Source organism: Capricornis sumatraensis, chromosome 10, assembly GCF_032405125.1.
Source record: "Capricornis sumatraensis isolate serow.1 chromosome 10, serow.2, whole genome shotgun sequence".
In the NCBI taxonomy this organism is placed as follows: Eukaryota; Metazoa; Chordata; class Mammalia; order Artiodactyla; family Bovidae; genus Capricornis; species Capricornis sumatraensis.
Window position 1 is genome coordinate 30,824,308 of NC_091078.1, and position 25,612 is coordinate 30,849,919.

The window sequence follows — 25,612 nt, forward strand, 5'->3', positions numbered from 1 at the left end:
AATCCTGAAAGATGATGCTGTGAAAGTACTGCATTCAATATGCCAGCAAATTTGGAAAACTCAGCAATGGCCATAGGACTGGAAAAGGTCAGTTTTCATTCCAATCCCAAAGAAAGGCAATGCCAAAGAATGTTCAAACTACCACATAGTTGCACTCATCTCACATGCTAGAAAAGTAATGCTTAAAATTCTCCAAGCCAGGCTTCAGCATTACATGAACCGTGAACTTCCAGATGTTCAAGCTGGTTTTAGAAAAGGCAAAGGAACCAGAGATCAAATTGCCAACATCTGGTGGATCATCAAAAAAGCAAGAGAGTTCCAGAAAAACATCTACTTCTGCTTCATTGACTATGCCAAAGCCTTTGACTGTGTGGATCACAATAAACTGTGGAAAATTCTTCAAGAGATGGGAATACCAGACCACCTGACCTGCTTCTTCAGAAACCTGTATGCAGGTCAGGAAGCCACAGTTAGAACTGGATATGGAACAACTCACTTGGTTCCAAATAGGAAAAGGAGTACATCAAGGCTGTATATTGTCACCTGCTTATTTAACTTATATGCAGAGTACATCATGAGAAACGCTGGGCTGGAAGAAGCACAAGCTGGAATCAAGATTGACAGGAGAAATATCAATAACCTCCGATATGCAGATGACACCACCCTTAAGGCAGAAACTGAAGAAGAACTAAAGAGCCTCTTGATCAAAGTGAAAGAGCAGAGTGAAAAAGTTGGCTTAAAGCTCAACATTCAGAAAAAAAAGATCATGGCATCTGGTCCCATCACTTCATGAAAAATACATGGGGAAAGAGTGTAAACAGTGGCTAACTTTATTTTTCTGGACTCCAAAATCACTGCACACGGTGACTGCAGCCATGAAGTAAAAAGATGCTTACTCCTTGGAAGGAAAGTTATGACCAACCTAGACAGCATATTAAAAAGCAGAGACATTACTTTGTCAACAAAGGTCCGTCTAGTCAAGGCTCTGGTTTTTCCTGTGGTCATGTGTGGATGTGAGAGTTGGACTGTGAAGAAAGCTGAGCACCGAAGAATTGATGCTTTTGAAGTGTTGTGTTGGAGAAGCCTCTTGAGAGTCCCTTGGACTGCAAGGAAATCCAACCAGTCCATCCTAAAGGAGATCAGTCCTGGATGTTCACTGGTAAGACTGATGCTGAAGCTGAAACTCCAATACTTTGGCCACCTGATGTGAAGAGCTGATTCATTTGAAAAGACCCTGAAGCTGGGAAAGATTGAGGGCAGGATGAGAAGGGGATGACAGAGGATGAGATGGTTGGATGGCATCACCGACTCAATGGACATGGGTTTGGGTGGACTCCGGTAGTTGGTGATGGACAGGGCGGTCTGGCATGCTGCAGTTTTTGGGGTCGCAAAGAGTCGGACACGACTGAGTGACTGAACTAAAGTGTATCTGTAATCAGAAGCTGGTCAAAATTTGGAAGCTGATATTCAAAAGCTGATGGGAGTTTTTTTTTAACACCTTTTCCCTTAAGCAAAATGAAACTACCTATGCACCCAGAGGGAAAGAAAGATGCTCTAAAGCCCCTGTGAAAGGATGCACTAAAATATTCAAAGGCAAACAGCTCTAAATCCAGAACACAGAAATCTTTTGATTTCCATCTTAGTTAGAAATCTTCTCCCTGATATTTTTTTTTAAAGGAAATTAAGGATAATGTACTTGGATGGGTGGCTCAAACTATAATGTCACTTAGGCTGCAATCCAATTTGGGGAAAAATTAAGAACAACTCTTTTTCCTTATCTTAGAAATCTCTGCAAAACTAGGAACTTACTACTAACATCTATTCCTTTTATCAGTCCTAAAACCTCCCCTATTTATCTCATTAGTATTGTAGAAATTTTGGCCTTAGGAAGCCAAAGTCCTTGGAGGAAATTTTATTCTTTCCCTGTACCTTTGAGATGCAAATGTCACACTAAAAACTTCTGGGATCATTTCATTCTTTTTAATGCTGAGTAATATTGTATATGTATATTGTATATGTGTATTACATCTTATCTGTCTATGGGCTTTAGTTTGCTTCCATATCTTGGCTTGTAAACAGTGCTGCAATGAACACTGGGGTACATGTATCCTCTGAGATCATGTTTTTCTCTGGACACATGCCCAGGAGTGGGATTGCAGGGTCACATGGTAGCTCTATTTTTAGTTTTTTAAGGAACCTCCATAGTGGCTGTACCAGTTTACATTCCCTCCTACACTGTAGGAGGAGGGGTCCCTTCTCTCCACACCCTCTCCAGCATTTGTTGTTTGTGGATTTTTTGATGATAGCCATTCTGACCTGTGAGGTGACATCTCACTCTAGTTTTGATTTGCATTTTTCTAATAACTAGCAATGCTGGGCATCTTTTCATGTGTCTGTTGGCCGTCTGGATGTCCTCTTTGGAGAAATGTCCATGCAGGTCTTTTGCCCATTTTCTGAGTGGGAGCAACATGGATTGACCTAGAGGGTGTCATACTGAGTAAAGCAGACAGACAAGGAGAAATATCATATGACACCCCATATAGTTAGGGAGTTTGGGACTGACATGTACACACTGCTACATTCAAAATGGATAACCAACAAGGACCTACTGCACAGCACATGGGACTCTTAATGTTATGCACCGGCCTGGATGGGAGGGGGGTTTGGGGGAGAATGAATACATGTATATATATGGCTGAATCCCTTCACTGTTAACCTGAAAGTACCACTACATAGTTAATCAGCTATGCGTGCATACGTAGTCACTTCAGTCACGTCTGACTCTGTGACCCCATTGACTGTAGCCCACCTCTGTCCATGGGATTCTCCAGGCAAGAATACTGGAGTGAGTTGCCGTGCCTTCCTTCTGGGGATCTTCCTGACCCAGGGATCAAACCTGCATCTCTTGTGTCTACCTGCACTGGCAGGTGGGTTCTTTACCACTAGCACCACCTAGGAAGCCCATTAATCAGCTATACCCCCATATAAAATAAAAAGTTTAAAGTTTGAAAAAAAATAAAACTGATAACCCCCAAAACAGTTCTGGGAGTTAATTCTCATCAAAAGATGAACAAAAGGAAAATATCATTTGAAACACAGATGGGCAAAAAAAATTTTAAGTGTCTTCCCCACCAATGCAGTAAAAAATTTCACCCCTTTGAGCAGACTTATTTCACCTACGAGAAAACAACTTAAATCCAACACTTTTTAATGACTAGTTAAATTCTGTATTATTGTACTTGAGTCACAGCAGTAATTTAAAAGTGGAACCCCAAAGGTCTCTGTCAATTCATGTGTGGCTATGTATGTGTTGGGGGCTTCCCAGGTGGCTCAGTGGTAAAGCATCTGCCTACCAGAGCAGGAGAAGTAGGTCTGATCTCTGAGTTGGGAAGATCCCCTGGAGAAGGAAATGGCAACCCACTCCAGTATTCTTGCCTGGGAAATCCCACGGACAGAGGAACCTGGTGGGCTATAAAAGAATAACAAAAGAGTTAGACATGACTTATCAACTAAACAACAACAATGGATGTGTTAGAGATGTACTGAATTTTCCACCTACAGATGGTACTGCCAAAATTAATTCATAAAAAAGCTCTATTAAAGTGGCTTTAAAAGATTAAGTGCTTACATAAATCAAGTAAATTGAATCCAGTAGTCCCCCTTAATCTGTGGTTTCAATTTCCATGGTTTTAGTTACCTACCATCAACCTCAGTCTGAAAATATTAGAAGAAAAATTTCAAAAATAAGTCATAAATTTCACAGTTTGCTGTTCTGAATAGTGTGATGAAACTTCTTGCCACGTCTCTCTACTCCATCCTGGGACTCCCCAACCATGAACAGTGACATGGCTCTCCGATCCAGAGTCATGATCCTTCTCCTGACGTACCATCAGAAAGTCAGTAATAGCCTAACAGTACAGCACAATGCGTACATCACTCGCCTCACTTCACTTCATCACAGGCATTCCATCATCTCACATCATCACAAGAAGAAGGGTGAGTATAGTACAATTAGATATTTAGAGACAGAGATAAAATGAGAGAGACCACATTCACATAACTCATATTGTTGCAAGTGTTCATTAGTTTTTGTTAATCTCTAACTGTACCTAATTTATAAATTAAATTTTATCAGAGTTATATATGTATAGAAAAAACAGAGAATATGTGGAATTCAGGACTATCCATGGTTTCAACCATCCATTGCAAGTCTTGAAACATATCCCCTAAAGATAAAAGGGGATTACTGCAAATGTAAATGAGATAAAAGTTTTCCAGTACATTTTTAAAATAGTTTCTCTAAAATATTACTTGTAACCTAAAACCTTAAAGTTTTGCTAAATTAAATGATGGATAGTCACTAAATATCCAGGTCCTTTTCAAATCAGATAAAACACTAAGATTTAGCATCCCATTTGCCATGGGATGCTGCTGATTCATGAACTGTTGAATAAAATCAATTTGATCTTTCAATTTACTTAGTTGAATTTTGTTTCATAATAAAGGTGAAGGTTACCAGACACTATTTCTTAATAAAATTTTTAAAAGTAAAAAGAAAAGGTAATTATAAGAAGAAATTACAAAAAAAAAAACACACAAATAAAAAAGCACTAACTATTCAGTTTAACATACATCCAACCCGCTACATACTTTCTTTCAAAGGGTCAAGGGCTTCAGGATTAAGACACATACTGTAAGTGTGAGTTTTTCGTGCCTTGCAACAGTTCTACTGTCTGCCTCTTGGCACAGGAAACTTTGGAGGGACCCATCATCTGTTTCAAGTCACCAGCATTTCCAGAATGGGAAGGACTTCGAGGCATGCCTACTTCAACAAAAGCATCATTACAACCTGTAGAGGAGAAGAAAAAAAAAAGTAAAAATCCGGGAGACTTCCCTGGGAGTCCAGCGGTTAAGACTTTGCCTTCCAGTACAGGGGGTGAAGGGTTCAGTCCCTGGTCAGAAAGCTAAGATCTCACATGCCTCGCAGCCAAAAGACCAAAATATTAAACAGAGCAGTATTGTAAACAAATACAATAAAGACTTAAAAATGGTCCACATCAAAAAAAGAAAAACAAAAGCAAAATATCACCTTACTATCAACAACCACCTGCAATAGAAGCTAATCAGATTCTGACTCTATGGAGACACAGCATAAGAGCTTTCAGCTACAGAGATGATACCTTAAATTAAGGCTATCTTAAAAATGCAAGACGAAATTTGAAAAGTAGACCCTCATATTTTTTAAAGATTGATAGAAATGTATGGCAAAAACCACCACAATATTGTAAGTAATTAGCCTCCAATTAAAATTTAAAAAAAAAAAGCAGGAACACAAATCCAGGTTACTTTGAAAAAAAAAAAAAGAAATACTCTACTTGGAAAAAAAATTACACAGCAAATTAATGCTTTCCTGCTGCACAATTACATTCACTTTAATGTAGGAAGTTCCAATGGAATGGGAAAGTGCTCTTTCACCATGTTCTTTGGAGCTTTGTTCAAGATACTGTCTTTCTGCATCCTTGAGGCAGGATGAGTCATAACTAGTTAGCAAAACCAACTCAAAAATCACTGCATAGAGTTTTTACGATCCCTTTATCCAATCAACAGAGCAGGCTGAAGTTCAGAAGGAAAGATACCTTCCGTGGGGTTTGATTTGGGAGATGTCTGCTCAGATCCAGTTGTCTGCCGGGATGGGTCACCATGATTCGCACTCAGCACTTTTTCTCCAAGTGATGAAGTGGATATTGCACCATATTTTATACTTGGAGACTGAAATAACGGTAGAAAATAGCACAGCGATATGGTCACAATCCTAAAATTCACTTCAGGTAGAATGTTACCAGTGGCTTCTCGTTTACGAACAGCATAAATCACAAGCTTCTTGCTAAAGGGCATTACCTGTGTGTGTCCATTTAGAGCAGCAGAGATTTTTTTGCTGTCTGTCTGCATAGTGTTGATATGAACATCAACAGGCGTCAAGCCAGGAGGGGGAGACGGAGCTGTGTGCCCATAAGTGGGTACTCCAGACAACAAAATATTGGTTAACGTGGCTTGGGCAGTGGATGGAATCATCAGGTGTGGTATAGCAGAAAAACCTACAACAGCATTTCACGAAGACAGGTATTAGACACGAAGCAACTCACAGTCAAGAAGCATTGTTTTGTTTTAAGTAACAACAAAAAAGTCACTTGTTGCTGTCAAGGCTGAAGAAAATTCAATTTTGATACCTCTGTTAATAGGCTTAACACATTACTATAAAAACAAAGGAGTATTAGAATGGAACAACATTTTAGAGAGTATTTAATCTAAGCTCTTCATTGTACAGACAAGGAAACTATTAATAGCTAGACTTTGCAAGTGCATTAGACTACTAAGCAAATTTGTCAAACTAGAACCTGCATTTCCTAATTACCAGGTCAGTGACCCTCAGGTGTTTCTGCCATTGCTCTGTGTATATCACGCTCTTTTTCCTGATCTGCTTGTCACATCTGAAGATTACATATTACTTTTATGAAAAACTCACTGTTTAATTATGCTTCATTTTAACTGATTGACACTTTGGAGAATTTTTTGGCTGCAGTATGCTCTGAGCCATAATTTTTCCCTGAGGAAATGGAACCATTAGTAAATTTTACTTAGAAACCAATAATACCTAGGAATACACACCTTCGATTGTACTTAAATACTACTGACCTGTGGCACTTGAAGTATTAGCAAGTGGAGGTGCCCACAACGTGGGGCTGGGGGTGCCAGAACTTGGACTTTGCAAAGGACTGACTGAGCTATTCAGAGCATTTAAAAGTGAGTTTGGGGTTGTTGAAGTGTTGAGAGATAAGGTGGTGGGTCCCAAAAGACCTGAAAAGATGAATGTAAAGTCAATACACATAAATTCAAGATTGTAATATACAGATGGCATCGATATTGCCGTTAGGAATGCACATTCATAGAATCTGATGTTTTCCAGTCCTAAGGTATGAGTGACAGATTACCTTCTTTCAAATATCCACATGAAATACCGCATGATACACAGCTCCAACACTGGACCCTGTTTGTCCACAAACAGATCCAGAAATGGAAGGACAAGGGAGCTCAGACCAGGACAGACCTCAGGGCCTGGAGACCACCGGCTGCTTTGGAATCATTTCAGTGAGCCAGCATGAACGAAACTGTGCTCAAGTGGAAACCCAATTTTAATTTCTCTGCATAACTCATGCGTCATCTGCTTTAAAAAAAAAAAAAAAAAAAACTCTTTCTAAACCACTTACAATTAGCAGTGAATTGGGAAATGTTTCCCTGCAATAGGACAGTTTCCTTTGGTTCATCTGCAGAGAGGCTGGCCTCCCTGAAAAAGCTTTCATACCACGTTCGAAAGAAGATCTCAGTTCCTGCCAAAGTGCCTGACTGGCATTTCCTGACTTACAAGCAGTGCTCTATTCTCACAATCCTGTTCAGCATCTCCAGTGGAAGCGACAGCTTTGGGAGATTACAGGCCAAGGAGGAAAATTTGTCTGTACTTCTAATGGTGTCTGGGCAGGGCTACTTGGAACCTTCATCATATTATAACCACATTACCTCTTTAAAAAGCTAGAATAGCTACTGAAAAATGTAAAGACTGCTGAGAGTATTTTTGTTAGGGCTTCCCAGGTGGCTCATGGTTAAAGAATCTACCTGCCAACTCAGGAGACGCAGAAGATGTGGGTTCGATCCCTGGGTCGGAAGAACCCCTGGAAGAGGAAATGGCAACCCACTTGGGTATTCTTGCCGGGATAATCCCATGGATGGTGGAGCCTGGTAGGCTACAGTCCCTGGGGTCGCCAAGAGTTGGACATGATGGAGTGACTGAGCATGCACGCAGAAGAGTATTTTTTGTTTCAAATCAGCACTGAGGCAGAATGATTTGTGAGGGTCATTACATTAACTTTTTATACACAAGCTACTAAAAATGTACAAAAAAGTAGTGAACCTAGAATAACTGTAATATAGCAATGAACTTTATCCAACAAAACGGGAATCTATAAATGAGACAGTTCGTACCACACCATGACTATTAAATGGCTCACCCTGCTCTCTTAAAAAACTAGAGCACCAAGCTGATGTGTTCTTCCATCTTTCTCTTCTTTACCTTAGAGGTAAATGCAGGTCCATTTGCTTCCCATGGTGGCTGCAGGCTAGGGTTCCTTTGTGTCTGGACCAGGCAAAAGTAACCACTGGCAGGACGGTTCTGCTTGCCTTCACCTCCCCCTCTGCCCACCCCACATGCAGATTTGCAATTACTTTTTGTAAAGCAAACTGGATAATCTTTATCTCTAGGGACTGATGGCAATATTGCTAATGCAAGAAAGAACAAACACATAAATTATAGTCAGCCTGCTTACTTCACTCTCCATGGCATTCTTAATTTAGAAGAACAAACACAGCCACCGAAAATAAAACAGCCAGACCCTGATTATTTATGCAGAAATAAAAAGAATCTGGGTAACAGAAATCCAGAGAGTCTAACAACAACAACAAAAAAAATCAAAATAGATTGATCCGAGTTGTGTTGCTTTTCACCTATAGGACCTAAAGAAGGTAAAAAGAGCCTCTAAAATGTAGCCCCAGACAGTAGAAAGAAAGGGAACTGGATAAGCAATCCTCTGGTGACTGAGAAGGGCTGTAATAATAAATTTTATACCTAGTCCAGTGAGTCCAAGGCCTGCAGAAGCTAAGATATCCAGGCTGGGACATGCCAGGCCGGCAGGGCAGGACGCTGGGGACGGGCTGGTTGCTATGGAAACCCCACTGCTTTCAAGTCCGAGGAGACATTTCCTTGCTTCATACATATTTAAGGCATTTCGCTCAACACTTTTCACAATCACAGACTATGAAAACACATAATGAGAAAGAAAAAAATGACACGCAAGAAGTCTACCATGAATTGGGGAAGGGGGTGAGAAAATGAGCATGATAATAAGAATTCCACTCAGGGTATGGATTAATGCTGCCTTAAAGTCAACTGCAAACTCTAAACACTTATTTCCTAAGTTTACTCCTTTTGGTAAAAGCACAAAAGGTTAATTACCACTTACTCGGTGTGTCCTCCATCCCAGGCACTGTGATGGAAGCTGCACAAATACTCTAATTCCTGCAGAACCTTAGGGGGTGAAATTATTATTCATGTTCAGCGAAGACCCAAAGTCACAGTGCAGCTGCAGGGGGCGGCTAGAGGAGCCTAGGCCCGTCTGTCCTACAGCCCATTCTCGTTTACATCCTCTTGTCTTTACATTAAGGCTCCCCCCATTTATCTCAGCTTTCAAAAATCAAATTTGTCACCACAGATAGACTGCACAGTAATGGTCATTTACATTCGACATTTGCAGTGTAGCAGTTGACTAATGGACCTGGAGGTACCACTCTTCCTCGCTGATGACATACCTATGGCAAAGCTTATGGTGAAACAAATTCCCAAACAATAAATCTTTTTTTCCTCAATGGACTCATCTAGAGAATTGGAAATCTGAACCCATGAGGGAAAGCCTCCAATGGAAAATAAAGAAAATGTGTGGCTGACAAAGCAGTTAAAGCAGTGGTCAGCCTGGAGGCCGGGGAGGCATGATTAAAAAGCTCTGGGATGCTGCAAGGTTTCAGAGCTCTCGTTTACCATTTTCCCCTGACCTCTGCTCACGTCTTGCTGAGCCCCAGAACTTTTCTGGGCCTGTCCATCTTTACCTGCAAAGTCTCTTTCATTTGCCTCTTTTTATCCCAGTACTACCTACAGTGACTCTAGTCAACTCAAATTAGTCAGATACGAAGCTTCACAATACATAAAGTTAATGTCCTATTCTCTAATTTTAAACTCAATATAGCAAGCTCGTTTAGAATCAATCCTATCTTTTTCTTTAAAGTTTGCTTTGAGGAAGGCATGATTTTTTTTCTCATGTTGGACACCGACTACCACATTATTTGCATACATACACATATATAACAATACATATTTTTATACATGTACCATATGCATATATGATAAAATTCATAGTTTAGAAATTTTAAAGGCATGACTGGTGTTTTATCTACTATAATAAAAATATATGTTACCATTTAGTATATGTTGTTGTGTAACTTTTTTTTTCACATTTTAAAAAATGTATTTATTTTTAATTGAAGGATAATTGCTTTAGAGCATTGGGTTGGTTTCTGCCAAACACCAACATGAATCAGCCACCGGCATACCCATGTCCCCTCCCTGCTGAACATCCCTCCCCACCTCCCTCCCAATTCCACCCTCCAGGTCATCGCAGAGCGCTGGTTTGAGTTCCCTGAATCATACGGCAAATTCCCACTGTCTATTTTCCATACGGTAATGTATGTTTCCATGTTACTCGCTCCATACATCCCGCCCTCTTCTCCCCTCCCCCTCCGACCATGTGTATAAGTCTGTTCTCTGTGTCTGCATCTCCACTGCTGCTCTGCAAATAGGTTCATCAGGACCATCTTTCTAGATTTCATATATATGCATTAGTATATGATATTTGTTTTCCTCCTTCTGACTGACTTCATCAACTTGCTTTTTTTTATTCAACACCACTCTTGTCGATTAACTTCTGATACAAAGGTTTCCTCAGCACGTGTGACTAGAAATAGAATCGCTGGTGGTAGAATATCAGTGTTTTTATGATCAAATGATCACAAACTACTTTTACAGTGCTTGGGCCAACTTACCCAGTTTAATGCAGGAACATTTCTCTTTCCTCATATCCTTACCAGCACTTAATATCATCGGACCTATCCCATTAAATTTTTGACAGCACATGTAATTACTGAAATTTTACAACATCTTAAGAGAGAAGCTCCAAGAAAGCTGAACTAGGGACACTTAATTATCTGAAGTATTTATGAAAGCGAATGGGCACCTATTCTTCAAACCTCCAGGGCGAGCACAGTGGCTCACAAGTAGTAAATAAACCAAGCATTTTTAAAACTGCTTTGGATCTGTACGCACACATGTGGACAGAACACAACATTTAGCTCACCAACTCTGTGGCAACTTAGTAAAGCTTAAAGTTACCAGACTGCAAAGTGAGAAAAAAAAGTCTCCTTCCCATATATGTAATTAAAACAACGGTCACAAATAGACTCCAAAAACCAAGACATATATAGAGAAAATGATCAGTAACGAATGCTGTTACAAATCTGCCTTTATATAAAGTAAAATATAATATGTGACAGTGTCTATTATATAGAAATCAAGTGCCATGTATATGCAGATATTCATTTACATGAAAATCATACTGTATTGAATGTGATATGACACTTGGTTCTCTGTGGGCCCAGACGCTGAACCCACCTTGCTTGGCTGTTTTGGCTTTGGTTTAATACTGATGAAGACATCGAGCTGCTCCATCAGCTGAGCAATGAACTGTGGATCGACTTCAATTTCTTCCTTCATATCAAACATCAGCACAAGGGGAAGACAGCCCTAGAAAATGCCACAGTGGAAAGTGTGGGGGGTAAGACACAATTTGTCTATATATCCGATAGTTTAACACGCCTACAGATACACAACACTTTATAGACTTAAAGAGTAAGAGTCCCTTTGCTGTCCACCAGCAACTATCATGCTGTTAATCAGCTGTATTCCAATACAAAATAAAAAGTTTAATTAAAAAAGAATAAACCAAAGTGTCAAAGCTAAATTATATGCCTTCACATAGCTTAGAAGGCTGGTGTGGAAATAATACAGAGGGGTAGAAACTACCTTTTGGATGATGGAAATAAGTGTCTTGTATTTCTCTTTCTGGCCATGAATTTTTTTTACCTACTCTCCCCCTTGGAAAAATTCTTCCATTCTCTGACTTCAGCTTTGTTGGTGGTGCCAGAAACTATATTCTCAGCCACATGAAGGGTAGTAATCTTGTGGTCTGGCTCAAAGACTTACAGTGGAGGCTTTTTACTGTCTCCTGAATGAAATCTAAACATGTATCAGAATTTAAAAATCTCCACATTTCCACCCAGCTTGCCTTGTGCAGTCACAGGTCTCTCTGTGTATGTCTGCCCCTTCTCCAAACTACACCAACCTATGGACAGTCTTTGCAACAGATGCTGTTCCTCAGAATCTTAACTCATCACAGGCTTCTTTGCCAACCCAAGTCCTGCTTCTCCTTTGATGCAGCTCAAACCTCACCTCCTTCTGGAGGAAACTGCTACCATCACCGTTTCCTGTAACTGTCTCACTCTTCAGCTAGCAGGCTTTAGCACTTGTGCTTTTTCTCTGATTCTTTCTTCCTGGCTCCTCATCGACTGAGTATAGGAACTACATCCCACACTTTTTGTGATGGGTTTGTACATAAGTATTGGAAGAAGTTACTGTCAAACATAACAGAATTAAAAAGAAATCACCATGTTCCATTTCTCTTATCTGTTCCATTTCTCTTCTGGATAAGAGATGTTTATAACGACGTTGCTATAAAAAACAGTGATACTATTTAAGATTTAAGTTAAAGTCTTAATTTCTCTCTCAATCTTTCAGTATCATGCAGTAATAATAATACATCTCATTGCATACCTGTATTTTTGTCAGGTATGAGCACAGTATGAATATGAATTCATAACTGTGCTGATCGCTTGATAATTTCACTGAACTCAATATCTAAAGAACTTGAAAAGTGTGAAAAAAAGGAAGTATGAAGAGTAATCATAATAATCTTTGGATACAAATATGCTGTCTAACTAGCAGTATATTAAAAGTAGCCTAAGTAAGCTTAGCTAAGAAAAAATCAGTCACAATGAAATTAATTTCTTAAAATCTTATATCATAATTCTTAGTGATAACAAGTTTTCATCTGTCAGAGAAATGGAATCAACAATACAAATCTGGATTTTCTGAAAGTTTCTCAAAAACAGATTCTGCAAGTTAATAACAGTAAAGGTCATGCCTGAAGCTTATGGATTCAAATGTCACTAAAGGTCTAGCCAGAATGGAGAATATAATGGTATTTTTTAATAAGAATACATGGTATGTCAGTCCATTTTGTTAATATCTATCAACCTACACCCTGAGTTTTTAATGAATATAGGAAGGACAGGCAGATTGAATATTATAAACTGAAAGCAGTAGTCAATTATGTAACTTATTTTCTTTCAATTCATGACACTCAAATTCACAGCTCAAATACTATATAGCATTTTTTAAATGGTATGAAAGATTTATAAAATGTTCAAATGTTTCATGCTACCAAAATTTATTATCTTTGAGGGTAGGGTAAAAATTTAAATTTATTAATTTTTAGTTGCTCTGTTTAAACAGTGATTTTTTTTTTTTTGGTCAAACACAAACTAATGCTAAATGTCAAATAAAAATGACCACCTTCCACAAAGTATAGCCAATTATTTCCATGTAACCTCTTCAGTTGTTTAAATTTAAAAACAAATACTGCCAGAGAATTTCCCACAAAATGAAATTAAATCTGGGAAGCACCATGTACCTTATTCTTTTACTTTCTTTTACCAAGAAACTTCCTTATTAAACCAGAACTCCAAAGTGCTTCCATAAATACCACATTGCTACAGTCTGTGCAGCGACATACACTGTACCCAAAGAGGTTTAAAAAAAAAAAACTGTACCATTAATTTCAGTAAACCTACCATGAGATATTGCCTCGCAAGACAGACAGACTCAATGGTGCCCTGGAGGTAGACGGTGGATTTCCTTTGTGGGTTACTGGGATCGGGAAAGTGGATCTGAGCACCCGTTCTCTGCATGATATGTTTGATGTTGCTTCCATTTCGACCCATCATAAAGAGATGATGCTGAGCTGCGATATCCAGTTGCGTGCTCACGGGGATAGCTGACGCCAAGCTCCCGGCGAGATGTTCCAACAGCATGGCCGTTCCTTCCTAGGAGAAAAGGTGGGGGAGAAACAGTCCCATGTGATAGCCGTCCACGCTGAAGGGAAAGGTTCTACTGAGCTTCTGACAGCTATGGGAAAATTCAACATGTCCTAAAAGCCAGAATGTGGGGCCTTCCCTGGTGGTCCAGCGGTTAAGAATCTGCCTTCCAATGCAGGGTATGCAGGTTTGATCCCTGGTCAGGGAACTAAGATTCCACATGTCGAGGGGTAAGCCCATGAGCTAGCCACCAGAGAAGCCCACAGGCCACAGCGAAGGATCCCACATGCTACAGCTACAGCCCAACACAGCCAAATAAACAAACACATATTTTTAAAATAAATACATAAAAATGGGAACCAGATGCAATATGAGAAAAAAAAATCCAGAAAACAAATTGGTCTTAAAATCCTTTAAAAATAAAACTCATACGATTCCTATACCTACAATGTTTGGAATGACCTACACCACTCACCTTCACAGCGCTTGTATTATTCTGAGACCCCCGTACTATCACTGTAGCACCATACATTCGGGACCGCTGTTTAAATGACACTGAAATGTTGTACATTTGCGATATGTGCTGAATAGAGGGGGAATTAGGATCAGGCACCGGTTGAAGAATTCCAGCAATTGGCAGCTCAAACATCAGCACCAAAGGAAGCAGCTCCTAAAATGAAATCATAGAACCCAGAGCAGACAGTTAGGTCACTGCATAGCTACTGAAAGTGAAAACGTTAGTTGCTCAGTCAGGTCTGACTCTTTGCAACTCCAAGGACTGTAGCCCGCCAGGCTCCTCTGTCCATGGAATTCTCCAGGCAAGAATACTGGAGGGGGTAGCCATGCCCTCCTCCAGGGAATCTTCTTGACTCAAGGATAAAACCCGGGTCTCGTGCATTGCAGGCAGATTCTTTACCTTCTGAGCCACTAGGGAAGCCCATTCATTTAGAGATATGTGTAATTCATCCATTCTTTTCTCAAGATGGGATTTTTTTTCTCAAGATGAAAATTAAATGTGCATTAATTTTTTTTAAACACCATCCTTGTAGAGAATGGGGACAAAAAGAAGCAAATGTAGAAAAATATGGGAAACCTATTGAAAATGTGTTCATTTCCCCAGTTCCCCTCGACTCCCTCATCCTGCAACAATTAGTGCCGCTCACGTTTTCATCAAAACTCCGCTGTAACTCCACTGGCCCCATATGTATGTGTGTGTATGTATATATACATATAGATGATTTACTTCATCGTACAGGAGACTAACACAACATTGTAAAGCAACCATCCTTCAATAATTTAAGATTTTTTTAAAGAAATAATGCTTTTATTACAGCCATAACCTTGGGTAGGCAATCTGAAGTTTTTAAATGGAAGGAGACTTCTGCGAAACCTGAGAGTTTATAACTTGAATAGCCTGTGGCATTTTTCCTCTGGCATCTTTTTGATCGTTTCAAAAACATCAGAGAAACAGAGCCAGGTAAAATTCAGACCATCTCTAAGAAGCATCTTTGAGACACTGAAACAACTTTTGTCACTCTTTCCTACATGTTGAACATATGATCTGGTTATAAACTGATAAATTACAATATTTTTATTGCCTTATAATGCCAACATCGCTGACATTGCTTTATAGTACGAAAAGGAATCGATACTTACCCGAATTCTAACTCGGGCAGATTCTACTCCTGCTGGTTGTCCTGCTATAGATACCTGCAAAAGTGAAACACACAGATTTATTGTTCTTGAACCCACTTCCACTTTCTCAGCTGTCTGTCTACTCCCTCACTACTCAAAGTGTCATCCAGGATAAAACAGCATCGTACAGCATCGTCTTTATCTCGGAGTTTGTTAATAATGAAGGATCTCAGGCACCAACCCAGACCTACTTAATCAGAATCTGCATTTTAACAAGCTCTGGTGATCTGTGTCAGTTGACCAACATTACCTCCTGCCTAGACTTACCGAAAACCTCCCAGCCCACAGGGGGCCTCCCACCCTCTTCCCATTTCCTTGTGTTCACTGCATTTTCCGCCTTTTGTTTAAACTCTTTGCACACGAGATGGGCATCAATGTGCAACGATACTGCCACACTATGTTCACAGAGTAGTGGACTACTTCCATGCTGGTTGGCAAAAAGCACTGTGGCTCCACCAGCCCTTTCTCAGGATCTTCTAGGCTTTGCTATGATCCAGCAATTGATGAACTGCTCTTGGCAGTAGGACGAGAGGCCGGGGCTCCAGGACAGCGCTCTCTCAGGGCAGGCCCCCACCACGCTGTCAGGTAACAGCTGCTCCTGCTTTTTACCACGGCTTTCTATCTAGTTCCTTGTGTATATATGCCACTGTTACCAGCAGTCCCACAGAGAAAAGACTGTCTTATCCATCTTTGTGGCCAACATAGTTTCCCTGTTGTTTAGTTGCTAAATTGTGTCGAACTCTTTGCGACCTCATGGACTGTAGCCCACCAGGCTCCTCTGTCCATGGGATTTCCTAGACAAGAATACTGGAGTGGGTTGCCATTTCCTCCTCCAGGGGATCTTCCCAAGCTAGGAATCGGATCGAACCCGGGTCTCCTGCCCTGGCCAGCGTGTTCTTTAGCCCTGAGCCACCCAGTTTCTAATATCATGATTAGAGGAGAGAAAACTTCCAAATAATACAGAGAACACTATCTGTTCCTCAAGTACTGAGGGCATTTTGATGTAGACGTGTGAGCTCCATTGGTTTCCAAACCCAAGAACTAGGGGAAAAAAAAAAAAAAAAGGAGGGGGGCATAAAAGAGAGACGTAATTCAGCCAATGTGAGAAAGTCGGGCACTTGCACGCCGCCTCTCAGGTGGCCCGGGGTACCTGGAGGAGCACTTGCGTGATGCTCCAGACAGAATGCCAGCTATCAACAGGTGCCTGGACAAGGCGAGCCTTCAGGTCCTTTCCTAACTCACATGCCTTCTGAGCCTTTCTGCAAGGACTTCATTTAATGTTGCCATGACAACCTTCCCTCTCTTCTACCAACCACTTAGAGGTCAAGAATTTAAGGCCCATCTGCAACACACCTCTTAATAAAAGCTGAGCACGTTCAGTCTCCTTAGAGGGGGACATACAATCCATACTACCTGCCATCTTCACAAGTACTCTTGTTCTCATCTCCCCCAAAAGATGCGCATACAGGAAATCCCAGCTCTAATCTGTCCCATAAAGTTTCACGTGAAAAGTCCCAGCACCTGGTTGCTTTTTTCTGCTTGATTATTCCTGTTGGAGTCTGGGAAGTGGATGTGGCATCCTGTTTCTTCCATGACCTTTTTAATATTGTTGCCCCCTTTGCCGATTACATGAGAATGTTCTGTGTGTGAGACATCCATCTTCAAGGTGACCCGATTGCTCTACGTGGAAATAATGTATTATTTCTTGATGTACAAAAAAGGAAAGAACGACTCATAAAAAGACACGTTTACCCCAAGGGAACAGGATTAACAAGTGACCCACTGGAAGTTCTTACAGATTTCTTAAGATCATCTTGATCTATAAATTCTTCAATTTTATCTATATATCCTTGGCTCATAAAAATGTTTCATTTAAAGACAAATGTGTCAGAAGAAATAGGAAGATATGCTCTTTACCAAGATAATTTTTTTGGACAGTAGCATTCAAGTCAAATTAGTTATAATTACAAATAAAATACTTGTTTTTTTCTTTAATAGATATTATTCATGCAAAATGAATTCAAATAACTGAAAAACAGGTTAAAAAAATTGCAAGAGTGAATAAATGTATCTTAGAAACACTGAACAATGATAGAAAACTAGAAACAAAAATAAAGCTCAAAACTGAATAAAAAGGATTTACAAATATTTTCACAACTTCTCTATCACTGTATGTCAAACTTTACAAAGTAGGGAAATTATTCTTGCAGGTAGGAAGAAGAGTGAGGAAGAAATCACAAAGATACATGACCAGGAGTAAAATGGCTTAAGTAAACCAGTACAGAGTGTAAGATTAACTATACTAAAGGCGAATGTAAAATTTTTAGACACAATGAATAATTATAGTCAGATTGGAATTCATGTATTTTATTTGGGGAAATGTAGTGCTGTAAAATTATAAAGACTAACATGAAATGTTTTCTCATTTATAAAATTGATATTGAAATTCTTCAGTCCTTACAGAGTAAAATTAAAAAGTCAAGATACAGCAAGATTTTTAAAAGATCAGGAGTTGTACACTTTCTGAATTCTTAAATTTTAAACTTAGATCCATTAAATACTTTGGTTTTTAAACTTAGTTATTTTAGCTAACCACTAAAAAAAGAAAAAAAAGATAACCTTTTTTGGATATTGCAAATTTTTAATATTTATAGGATGAATAATTATTTTCTTAAAAAAGTACAACAGCAACAAAAAGGAACAAAAAAATAGGGAGGAAGAGATTAAAAATAATTTCAATGAAATACTACATGCCAAAAATAGTGGTTAAGAACCAGACAGACTGGATTTGAACCTACCTCCCTACTCATCAGCTATTATATCCTGTGTGAATTCGCTAATATCTCTTTCCTGAGCTTGTTATGAGGATTAAACAAATTAATATTTGTAAATGATATAGCTAAGTGCCTGGCACAGAGTAAGTGATTTAGAAGTGTTTATTAAGATAAATTCTCAAAAACAAGTATACATTTTTAAATATTTTCACTTCTCTATCGTCTCTCTCTACATGTACTTGTAGAGAGAGAGAACATACCAGACACATGGTCAGATTTCATGCCATCACATACACACAGCTATACAGAACATAATTTTGGTTTTGCACTGACATCATAAAAGCAAATATGCTAAATTCTTGCAGTCTTTATTACTTGCTCTATATTAATCAAGGTCAGTGTCTATTTCTGAAGACACCATATACATACATACACACTACATAAAGACATACACACATATACGTGTTATGTATTTAAGTATATATATATATATATATATATATATATATATATATATAGAGAGAGAGAGAGAGAGAGAGAGAGAGGGAGAGAATTATTTAATCACCCAACATGAGAGAACCTATGCCAACTTGAAACCTTTACATCCATTGTAGAATCACGTGCTTACTTTAAAACCCACCATTACTTTCTCCTGGTTTTTCTTCTCCAAATGGCTCTTTCATAACAGCATGAAGTAGCCCCTTGCAGAGACAGGATTCTGACATGTGAGTGTCTTTAACATTCACTTACTTTTGTGTCTAAGACAGACATGATCATTTCCTTGGCTTCCTTAACATCTTCTTTCTTTCCAGAAACCTTAATGTGGGGATCTGTAAGAAATCAAGAACAAAGAGCTCACACGAAACCCCTAAGCTCTGTTTTAAAACTTATGTTACAATATAAGAAAAAATGATTCCATAATACATTCAATATCTGATTCATTCTAGATGCGCTGTCACTGTAATAAAACCAGAAATAGGTAAAATACTCAAACTGTGCATTTATCTATGCTTTCTTCCTTCTGAACACTGACTAACCTATTTAACTTTAAATTTAACTGAAAAATAAGTATAGCATATAATTATTTTTTAAACAAGTGAGGAGTCTATATAGTCAATTTATTACTTCATCTCTTGGTACATTCCAGCCCCTGTTCTAAAGGCTTAAAAGGCACTGAATCATTCAATCTACACCATGGTTTGCTTTTTTCTTTTTTAAACTACCTGTATTGTAAAGCAACTTCTTTAGTGAATATCCTGCCTATTTTAAATTCCAATGGTGACATCTCTAAAAATAAAGCATTTTTCAATTAAAGAAAAAAATCCCACAATGTAGTACCACCTCACAGTACAATAGTTAAAATGAAACAGACAAAAATAAGTGTTCTACACCACCGTTTTGTGATTGTCTGCAGAAGAAACTAAGGCACAGAGCAGTTTAGCAACCTGCCCCAAAAAAGCATTCAGGGGATGTTTCCTATAATCCAGTCTTCCAACTCTGGATCCATACTTTACACGATCATTTAATAGATATTTTTATCGGCCAAAGTTGACAGGAAAAAAACAGTCTTCATTCAGGAATATTTAATATTTATTCAGAATTAGTACTAAGTAAGTGAGTAAGTACTTGCTATGTCTGCAGGAAACCACTCATTCATTCAGTAAAGATTTTCTGAACCTCTACTATGCTTCTCCAGCAGCCTCACACTTTCAATGGAGGAGGCGCTGGTTCGATCCTTAGTTGTGGAACTAAGATCCTACATGCCACATGCCGTGACCAAAAAGAGAAAGCCATCTGTCCACATGGACCTTACAGACTTGTGCAGGAAGGCAAAAATCAGTCAAACACGTAAGTCATCTAGTAACTAGACCAAAAAAGCCTCTTGATGAAAGTGAAAGGGAAGAGTGAAAAGCCTGGCTTTTCTCAACATTCAGAAAACTAAGATCATGGTATCTGATCCCATCACTTTATGGCAAACAGATGGAGAAAAAATGAAAACAGTGACAGACTTTATTTTCTTGGTCTCCAAAATCACTGCAGATGGTGACTACAGCCATGATATTCAGAGACACTTGCTCCTTGGAGGAAAAGCTATGACAAACCTACACAGCACATAAAAAACTTATTAAAAAGTCACACTCCACCTTCTTTATTGTCCATCTCTCACATTTGCAATGACTACTGGAAATATCATAGTTTTGATTAGATGGACCTTTGTTGCCAGAGTGATGACTCTTTATTAATATGCTGTGTAGGTCTGTCATAGCTTTTCCTCAAAGGAGCAAGTCTTTGAACATCATGGCTGCAGTCACCATCCACAGTAATTTTGGGGCCCAAGAAAATGAAGTCTGCCACTGTTTCCATTTTTTCCCCATCTATTTGCCATGAAGTAAGTTCTTCTAAACCAAGATAAACTAGGATAAGCAAAATGACTCACTGTAGATTTTACCAAACTACACGTATTTCCTCATATTGTGATTTAACCCACCCATCTCCACCTCCCAGTCATCAAGGCCACGATTCCTCAGTCCAGTTCAGTTCAGTCACTCAGGCATGGCCAACTCTTTGTGACTCCAGGGACTGCATTATGCCAGGCTTCCCTGTCCATCACAACTCCTGAAGCTTGCTCAAACTCAGGTCCATCAAATCAGTGACACCATCAATCATGTCATTCTCTTTCGACCCCTTCTCCTCCTGCCTTCAGACTTTCCCAGCATCAGGATCTTTTCGAATGAGTCAGTTCTTCACATCACGTGGCCAAAATATTGGAGTTTCAGCTTCAGCATCAATCCTTCCAATGGATATCCAGGACTGATTTCCTTTAGGATGGACTGGTTGGATCTCCTTGCAGTCCAAGCAATTCTCAAGAGGCTTCTCCAACACCACAGTTCAAAAGCATCAATTCTTCGGCACTCAACATTTTTTATACTCCAACTCTCACATCCGTACATGACTACTGGAAAAACCACAGCTTTGACTGGATGGACCTTTGTTGGCAAAGTACTGTCTCTACTTTTTAATTGTCTAGGTTTGTCTAGGTTTGTCATAGCTTTCCTTACAAAGAGCAAGCATGCTTTAATTCCATGGCTGCAGTAAGCATCTGCAGTGATTTCAAAGTCCAAGAAAATAAAGTTTGTCACTATTTCCATTGTTTCCCCATCTATTTGCCATGAAGTGATAGGACCAGATGACATGATCTTAGTTTTTAGAACATTGAGTTTTAACACAGCTTTTTCACGCTCCTCTTTCTCTTTCATCAGGAGGCTCTTTAGTTCCTCTTCAGTTTCTGCCATAAGGGTGGTGTCATCTGAATATCTGAAGTCATTGGTATTTCTCCTGGCAATCTTGATTCCAGCTTGTGTTTCATCCACCCCAGAATTTCTCATGATGTACTACTCTGCATATAAGTTAAATAAGCAGGGTGACAGTATACAGCCTTGATGTACTCCTTTCCTGATTTGGAACCACTCTGTTGTTCCCTGTCCAGTTCTAACTGTTGCTTCTTGACCTGCATATAGATTTCTCCAGAGGCAGGTATGATGGTCTGGTATTCCCATCTCTTTAAGATGGGAATTTTCAACAGTCTTGTTGTGATCTACACAGTCAAAGGCTTTGGCATAATCAACAAAGCAAAAATAGCTGTTTTAATGGAATTCTCTTGCTTTCCTATGATCCAACAGATGTTGGCAATTTGATCTCTTGTTCTTCTGGCATTTCTAATTCCACCTTGAACATATGGAAGTTCATGGTTAACATACTGCTGAAGCCTGACTTAGAAAATTTTCAGCATTACTTTGCTAGCATGTGAGACGAGTGCAATTGTGTGGTAGTTTGAACATTCTTTGGCATTGCCTTTCTTACGGATTGGAATGAAAACTGACCTTTTCCAGCCCTGTAGCCACTGCTGAGTTTTCCAAATTTGCTGACATATTCATAGCAGCACATTCACAGCATCATCTTTTAGGATTTGAAACAGCCCAACTGGAATTCTATCGCCTCCACTAGCTTTCTTTGTAGTGATGCTTCCTAAGGCTCACTTGACTTCACATTCCAGGATGCTTGGCTCTAGGCGAGTGATCACACCATCGTGATTATCTGGGTCATTAAGATCTTTTCTGTATAGTTCTTCTGTGTATTCTTGCCACCTCTTCTTAGTATCTTCTGCTTCTGTTAGGTCCATACCATTTCTGTCCTTTACTGTGCCCATCTTTGCATGAAATGTTCCCTTGGTATCTCTAATTTTCATCAAGAGCTCTCTAGTCTTTCCCATTCTATTCTTTTCCTCTATTTCTTTACATTGATCCCTGAGGAAGGCTTTCTTATCTCTCCTTGCTATTCTTTGGAACTCTGCATTCAGATGGTATATCTTTCCTTTTGTCCTTTGCCTTTCACTTCTCTTCTTTTCTCAGTTATTTGTAAGGCCTCCTCAGACAGCCACTTTGCACTTTTGCATTTCTTTCTCTTGGGGATGGTCTTGATCACTGCCTCCTACACAGTGTCACAAACCTCCATCCATAGTTCTTCAGGCCCTCTGTCTATCAGATCTAATTCCTTGAATCTATTTGTTCTTCCACTGTATAATCATAAGGGATTTGATTTAGGTCATGCCTGAATGGTCTAGTGGTTTTCCCTACTTTCTTCAATTTAAGTCTGAATTTGGCAATAAGGAGTTCATGATACCAGCCACAGTCAGCTCCTGGTCTTGTTTCTGCTGACGGTAAAGAGCTTCTCCATCTTTGGCTGCAAAGAATATAATCAATCTGATTTCGGTATTGACCATCTGATGATGTCCATGTGTAGAGTCTTCTCCTGTGTGTTCGAAGAGGGTGTTTTCTATGACCAGTGTGTTCTCTTGCCAAAACTCTTGTTAGCTTTTGCCCTGCTTCAGTTTGCTCTCCAAGGCCAAATTTGCCTGCTCCTCCAGGTATCTCCTTACTTCTACTTTTGCATTCCAGTCCAGTATGATGATAAGGACATCTTTTTTGTGCATTAGCTCTAGAAGGTCTTGGAGGTCTTCATAGAACCATTCACCTTCAGCTTCTTCAGCATTGCCGGGAGCCAGCGTGAGGAACTCCGCCCATGGCAAAGGTCATGAGGAAGGAGGTTTGGCATACGCGAAGACGTGATCAAGCTTCAGGAAACCCCCTGTTCCTGAGCATCTACCCCCCAAACCAGAGTCTATCTACTTTACCGTTTCATGCTCTCACCTACACCTCTGACTTTACGGGGGGCTCTCCCCCATCACCGTTTCTCTCGGAGAAGGTGTAAACGTGCAGCTCCAAGCCAATAAAAATTCCTGGGCATGACAAGAGTGTTTCAGATTGCGAACTCCTCTGAAGGTTATCTAGCCTGCCTGTATAGGTTCCTCTGGCCACATGTGATTGTTTACAGCCTCCCAACCTGAGAGGCATGAGATGTTTTAGACTTACTAAAGGCAAATTCTTTTGGGAAATTGTCAGTATAGTGGGTTGGTTAGGAATTATATAGGTGAAGGGTTTTTCATTTGTTGTGCCAATAATTACTGCTAATTCCCTGCCCTGGGTGTGACAAGGGTGTCTCAGGTCAAACCTCTTGCTGACAGACTAGCTTGTGTGACAGGATTATCCATACTCCTGCCACTATGCACATGATTGTTTACTACCTCTCAACCATAAACAGCACAGAGAGTTTTGGAGTATTTTGAGAGTCTTAATTAGCATAGGGCTTTTCTCATTGTTGAGTCAATGATTGCCAGGCCTCCACATCCTTAGGTACCTGGGAATATAATAATCAATGTATTTGGAATATAGATAAGGAAATATAGTAGTTTTTAAGGTTAGCAATACTAGACTTTTTGAGTTAATGAATTTTCTCTTTTGTAATAGATCACTGTATTTTGTTATAAATCACTGTGTCCTTGCTATGTAAAAATGTAACTTTATCACTATCTTAAGACTAAACAGATCTTAAGGGGAACATTGGTGAAAGGATTTTCATTTGTTGGGCTGATGTTTGCTGCCCTTATAATGAATATAACTAACATATAGGAGAAATAAGTATTAACCTTTAAGCATATAGGAGAAATAAGTATTAACCTTTAAGATTAATCCTGTTAACCTTGGGTTAAATAAATTCCTTTCTTGATTGTAACTCACTACACCCTCACCCTATAGGAATGCAACTTTATTTGGAGGGTGGTGCCTGGTTTAAGAAAAACCACTCTTGGAAAAAATAAGTTTTTTGGTTATCAGAAAGACAGGGTCGTAAAATGTCACCAGGCCTCATGGCCAGAAGATGATGTAAAACCCGTAAGATCTTTGTTTATGTAAAGCACCTGATTTTGATAAAGGTCAGGACTGCTGACCCTCGCGTGACTCTGTATTCATCCCTATGTGTAACAAAAGGTATATAAGCAAACTTAAAAATAAAGAAAGGGGATCAGTTTCCGGAAAGACTGATTCCCCCATGTCGTTCTTTCTTGCTCCCCGTTTTTCTGGCTGAAGTCCCATCTGGAGCGTGGGTGCTCGCCATGTCCACTTACTTGTCCCGGCTTTCAAGCCCAAGCGAGAAGGAGCCCAAGGAGGGGCACCTTCCGATATTCAAGTGGCGCCGGTGGCCCAACGTAGATGGTGCAAATTCCTTGTCTTGGAATTTTATTGGTATCCCACGTAAACCAAGTTATTCAGCCTCTTTTTCTCGCCTACTATTTTCTGGCCGAATTCCCATCTGGTACATGGGTACCCACCAAGCCTGCTAATTTTGCCTGGGCTTCTAAGATCGGACCGGGGGGGCCTCAGTGCCTCCTCTCCTTTAGGAGAACGGGAAGACGCCTGCGGCCTACGTAGGTGGTGATTGGTATTCCATGTAAACCAAGTTATTCAGCCTCTTTTTCTCTGCTAATTTTCTAATCCCTCTCTGTAATTAAATAAGTTATTTCCAAGGATGCCGACTCCATCCCCACCTTCGAATCACCCTGGATCCACCGGGGCTGGACCCCAGCACAGCATTACTGGTTTGGGCATAGATTTGGATTACTGTGATATTGAACTGTCTTGGAAACAAACAAAGTTCATTCTGTCGTTTTTGAGATTGCACCCAAGTACTGCATTTCAGACTCTTCAGTTGACTATGAGGGCTGCTCCATCTCTTCTAAGGGATTCTTGCCCACAGTAGTAGATGTAATGGTCATCTGAATTAAATTCACCCATTCCAGTCCATTTAAGTTCACTGATTCCTAAAATGTCAATGTTCACTCTTGCCATCCCCTGTTTGACCACTTCTAATTTGCCTTGATTCATGGA

At 39.7% G+C, this 25,612-nt stretch overlaps 1 protein-coding gene across 1 annotated transcript in view; it reads right to left on the bottom strand.

Moving 5' to 3' along the window:
- BICC1 (BicC family RNA binding protein 1) overlaps nt 1-25,612 on the bottom strand; it is a 349,143-nt gene that overhangs the window by 42,876 nt on the left and 280,655 nt on the right. Inside the window, exons 4-14 of the mRNA XM_068982242.1 lie at nt 19,083-19,162; nt 17,080-17,238; nt 15,520-15,573; nt 14,339-14,533; nt 13,621-13,872; nt 11,324-11,455; nt 8,675-8,861; nt 6,694-6,855; nt 5,899-6,095; nt 5,637-5,769; nt 4,693-4,849 (exon numbers count right to left, since the gene is read on the bottom strand). Of these exons, the coding sequence (XP_068838343.1) occupies nt 4,693-4,849; nt 5,637-5,769; nt 5,899-6,095; nt 6,694-6,855; nt 8,675-8,861; nt 11,324-11,455; nt 13,621-13,872; nt 14,339-14,533; nt 15,520-15,573; nt 17,080-17,238; nt 19,083-19,162 (1,708 nt within the window). The remainder of the gene's footprint in view (nt 1-4,692; nt 4,850-5,636; nt 5,770-5,898; nt 6,096-6,693; nt 6,856-8,674; nt 8,862-11,323; nt 11,456-13,620; nt 13,873-14,338; nt 14,534-15,519; nt 15,574-17,079; nt 17,239-19,082; nt 19,163-25,612) is intronic.